Below are 5,256 nucleotides of genomic sequence, written 5' to 3' on the forward strand. Positions count from 1 at the left end.
AGAGTGACATTGTAGTTAAATGTACATGGCTGATCTCACATTGTACCAATTAGTATAATCTCGGCTAACACACACTGCATTATATGACATGTTGGTGAATTGTACATGTGTAAAAGTGATTTCATTTTTGTACCCATTATAATACTCGCATTTATTCGTATATTTCTTTTCTTACTATTGATTTTGTTGATCAACTCTATTATATAGAGTAACGTTTTGATGAAGTATACATGGCTGACGTTTGTGTATTGTACTATTCTGATGGTACCATTTATCGGACCGATATGTGTTTGTGTTGTTTTTTTTTTCTTTCTATTAACAAACAAGCACTTCACATCTGCACAAACACGCACAAACTTGTCTATAACGCCCTTCATATCCAGCAATGGTGGTCTGTAAATCGGCAGACAGTCTCCTCGGGCTGGGCAGCGACGAGAAAATTTAAATTCTGTCTGTCTGTGTCAAGTGCTGCTTTGATATTCCTCTCTATTTTTTTCTTCTTCAAATTCTATTGGAGGCAGCAGAACATGAAAATATTGTTATTTGTGAATTTCCACGTTGGGGAAATTACTTGAAGAAGTTTTACCTTTTTAAAATGAATTTTCGAAGTACTAATCAGTTCATGTTTATATTACAAAAATAGACATACTCTATATCTCTAAAGCAGTGTTTTTCAACCTGTGGGCACACACACACACACACCGATGCGCCGACACGAAGAAGAGGGAAGGCTGAAAGTTGCTGGTCTTCCCGTATATACGGGGAATCAAGTGCGTACGCAGGGGAGGGAAGGTACATTGCTTTGGTTTTTTTTTAAAGAAATTATTGGGAAGGAGCCTAAACTCCAAGGTTCCAGCGTCTGTGGTGTCCGTGACTACTTAATAAGGGGTCCACGCGATCATTTTTTCTCATTTATTATCACTGCATGAATGACACATTTATGACCACCAAACGAAACATGCACAGAATGTTTCGTTAGAGCAACACTTGGAACGTCAAACGGAAATGGAAACTACATAGAAAAGATATCTAGCAATTTTTTCCCCTTGAAACCTCCCCTCTCGTTGGAGTTACCATCTGGTCTGCAGGAACCAATAGTGCGCACAAGGCGAATGTTCTCCTTGAGAAAAGCTTCTCTCATATTTAAAAGTATTGTTTTGAAATAGGAAATGTCAATATCAGAATTATTTTCTTGTCGATGCTTCAACAGGCTTGGAAAATCAACCAAAGTTTCTCTTTCAAAATCTTGAGCAAAAAGGGAGAAAGGATAATTTGTTTTCGAATGAAATACTTCTTCTAACATCGAAAAACTTGTTTCCTTTCCCCTGTACTTTACGATTAAGCTGATTTAGATGAGACGTAACGTCTACCATGAAATAAACTTTTTTGGATAGACTGATCGTTCGTTAGTTCGGGATAGTGAACACCCTTCTCAAGAAGAAATGCTTTAATTTCTGTTAATAAGGAAGCGAAACGTTTCAAAACGTTTCCTCTTGATAACCAACGTACCTTGTTATGCAGCAGAATATCTGCGTACGCGCTCTTCATTTCAACTAAAAAGTCTTTAAATTGGCGATGATTAATAATTTTGTTACACACTGTATTTTCACTCAAAACTATTACAGGGAAATTTTTCAACGCCTTTTGAGCGTTTTTTAAATTGGAACTACATCTCTACGACGAACGGTTGATGAGATAAAGGCTGCATTAGCACTTACAGGCCACCCTGTATATTTTTCTATCACTATTTGAAACTGTTTTTGCCTGACCAGTCTGATCAGGAATTGATAGAATCCCCAATTGATTTCAAAGTTACTTAAACCATGTTATATAGGATGAGTAATACGAATTCACCAAGCCATATTAGCTGCCAGCCTTGGGGAATTCCCTTTTATCATTGAATTTTTATCACTTTTTTATGTAATGGACTTTATGTCTCGATACAGAAATAAATTTTCAATCCCACGTGTTTCAAATCGTTATTTTCCTCGTTAACTTCTTTCCTTCGTGTAATTTCCATTCACCCATTAAATTAGCTGTCGTACAAATGCTTGTGTGACACTGTTTCAAATCAGTTGGAAGATCTTTTTAATGACACCTGTGAGTAATTAGTTCAGGAAGCTTTTCTTTGTGTCTGTAGGCAGCGAACTGCATTAATTGTGTATAGAAAACTTTTAGAAAGTGATAAAAACAAATTAGTCAATATCATGAAATCTCCCGGATGAGAGGAGGACTCTGTTTGAAATGTTATTATGAGAGAATTAATTGACATTACGTGTCGAAATGAGAATCTTACTTTCGTGCTAATTAACAAAATTATTCGGAAAATGAAACACCGGTAAGAGTGACATTTCACGTACAATTAAAAGTCACTTCACGCTTTAAGGAGCCCAAATGAAATCAGAAACCGTTCGTTTTGCGCCAAGACGCACATATCATGAAAATACATTTGTTTTCGCGATAAAGAAAAAAAGTTCCAAATTTTTCTGAAAAGTGACATTTGACGAAACGGATTTTACTCGAACGACATCAGTGTTTCACAACATGAAGTTTGCGATGTTTCTTCCTCCAAAGAAAATTACATTCTGAGAAGAGCCCATCTTATAAGTGAGTATATTTAAGTTATTTTAATGGGGGACTGCCTTTTTTGAAGACTATTTCCTTTACTATTACCAATCTATTTTTCTTGCAGCCACCTATGAATAAAATTAAGAACTTTTTCACTTTGTTTCCAAATAAAATCCGACATTTATACGCTTAAATGAAAATAGTTTACTGTTCATTGCGATGGTGTTAAGTAATAAAATTATCAGTCGAACGGAACATTTAACAACTATTATTGATAATAATATACAATAAGACAGCGGAATTCGGTGAATATACACTTGCTGCATCGTTGGATGATATATATGATGCATATCCCGCTATGCCACCGATGTTTGTCGAGAAACCTAACACACACACTTCCGTTAGCAGTCACCGCGGAGTGAACACGCATAACAACCGTCCCGAAATTGTTAAGTTTACAAATTATAGAGTAATAAATATTTTATTTTAGTTCGCATGTGATCATTATTTTTCTCAACTCGTTGATCACTCACCAACAGGACAATGTCGACCCATATGTAGCCTTTTAGGTATGTGAAGAATTTCTTCATCGTTACTCATTCGCCTTGTGGTTTCACGGTATTGTTTTCCTTTTTAGACATGGCAGAAGCGTCGGCGATACGGATACCAATTTTTACCGCGTCGGATCCCACCTTGTGGTTTGAAATGTGCGAAGCTATCTTCGAACTCGCAACACCGAAGCCGATAATTGACTCAAAAACTATGTACAGCCACTGCGTTTCTCACCTGCCACCGGAAATAGCTACAATGGTACGCGATTTCATCATGCAGCGCGGGACAGTCAACCCGTATGAAGTACTGAAAGCGGTCATCATCGAACGATGCGGCGAATCGAAAACGCAAGAAATCCGATGTATCCTGTCAAGGAAACAGCTGGGTGATAGGAAACCGTCCGAACTTCCCCGAATTATGCAACGTTGTGCTGAAAATCACAACATTGCCGACTCTCTTCTCTTGGAACTGTTCTCGCAGCAGCTTCCGCCGAATGTTATTTCGATTCTAGATGCCATACACCATACTCACACCAAAGAAAGCAGCTGAAGTCGCGGATCGCATCCCTGAGTCAACGCCGATCGAAATCAAAGAGGTTACGAAGCCATCGATTCCTCAAGCTAGTGCAGCTTCCTTCAATTCCGAGCTGATGAAGGAAATACAACTGCGGAAAAAAGTTGCTGTTTTTTGTTTTTTTTTGAGGCGAGCCAGGAGTCATTCTCGTGATCGAAACCAGTCCCGTTTTCGACGCAACGCTAAGCGCAAATTGAATCGCGTGCAGCGTTCGCGAGTGGGCGGGACCCGAGTGCGATGACGTCAACACGCCCCACGCGTAGCGAAGGGATGCGCATGTTAGAATATTATAAAAACAATATTTTCCTATCGAGAATGTTCATTTATATTGAGATGTGTTGAAGACCAGTTGTACCGCAATGTCATCGAACAGCAGTATTCCATCACCTACATGATTTATCACATCCAGGAGTCTTGGCAACTACGCAACTCATTTCCTCAAGATTGGCATGAAAAGATCTATAAAACAAGCTGTCGGAAGCTGCGTAAAATGTAAAAAATGCACATTTTTTGGCCATACGAAATCTCCTCTGGGAACATTCGCTTTGCCCACATCCATATCGACTTCATTGGACCTCTGCCATCGCCCGAAGGGTACCAATACTGTATGACCACCATCGATCGCTTTACCAGATGGACAGAATGCATACCAACACAAGACATGACACATGAAACTACAGCTAAAGCTCTCATTCATGGATGGGGTATGGCTCTCATTCAAAGGAGGTTCCACATCACTCAAGTTACCCGCGGCACATTCCCAAAATACTCAAGTGATGCAAATTGATTCGAAATAAAGGAAACTGTTCAGTTCATGAAATGAAGCAAAAGATTGAGATTTCATTGACTCAATCTCATTTGAAATTAAATTTTGAATTGAAAAACTTTTGAAACTTAAATTTCAAAATTTAATTTCAAATGAGACTGAATCGATGAAATCTCAATATTTGGCTTCTTTTCATATTTTCCTTTATTTTGAATCAATTTATATTCAATTACATTCATTTCATGGTATTTTATGGTGCGTGCAAGCTCCTTTCAATGCATTTTTCTGAAAATTTACAAAAACTCATGTATCCAAAATATGTAAAACTTTGTACCAGCATGGGATTGCACATACAATCAAGAACATGTTTAAAAGATTTGCAATAAATCAATGGTCAAATAGTATTTTTAACGATATTTCTTCTAGAGGATAGTGTGTTTAACCATATTCAAGGTGTATATTCCCCTTATTAAGGTAAAACATCACATATCGATGAAAATTACGAGATTTTTTGTTACTAAATAAAATCTGAATTCATGAAATGGATTTGGTTACAGACGAAATACTATTACATCAATTTGTTCCTTACAAAAATTGATTCATCGTCATGTTTCATAGCTCAACTTTCGTTATAAACAATGCCTATTATTAAAATAATATTTCGGTTCAGATAACCCCATTAGCAATGTTAATCTGGAAAGCAGCAATGCGTGTAAATCTGAGAGTTTTTCGCTTTCGTGAGAATAAAAGATGAAAAACTGCATTCAAATCAATGAAAGTAATGCAAAGAAGAATTA

The 5,256-nt window shown here is 37.3% G+C and overlaps 1 protein-coding gene across 1 annotated transcript; it reads left to right on the top strand.

Moving 5' to 3' along the window:
• Positions 1–3,207: 3,207 nt before the first annotated feature.
• On the top strand, positions 3,208–3,669 carry LOC149078125 (uncharacterized). The gene has a single exon (XM_089242101.1). It carries the CDS (start codon positions 3,208–3,210, stop codon positions 3,667–3,669), a length of 462 nt encoding a protein of 153 aa, XP_089098227.1.
• Positions 3,670–5,256: the final 1,587 nt, after the last annotated feature.

The sequence above is a fragment of the Pholcus phalangioides genome, unplaced genomic scaffold (assembly GCF_987345545.1).
Source record: "Pholcus phalangioides strain wild (caught in Gottingen) unplaced genomic scaffold, Ppha-v1.0 ptg000014l_1, whole genome shotgun sequence".
NCBI classification, from domain to species: domain Eukaryota; kingdom Metazoa; phylum Arthropoda; class Arachnida; order Araneae; family Pholcidae; genus Pholcus; species Pholcus phalangioides.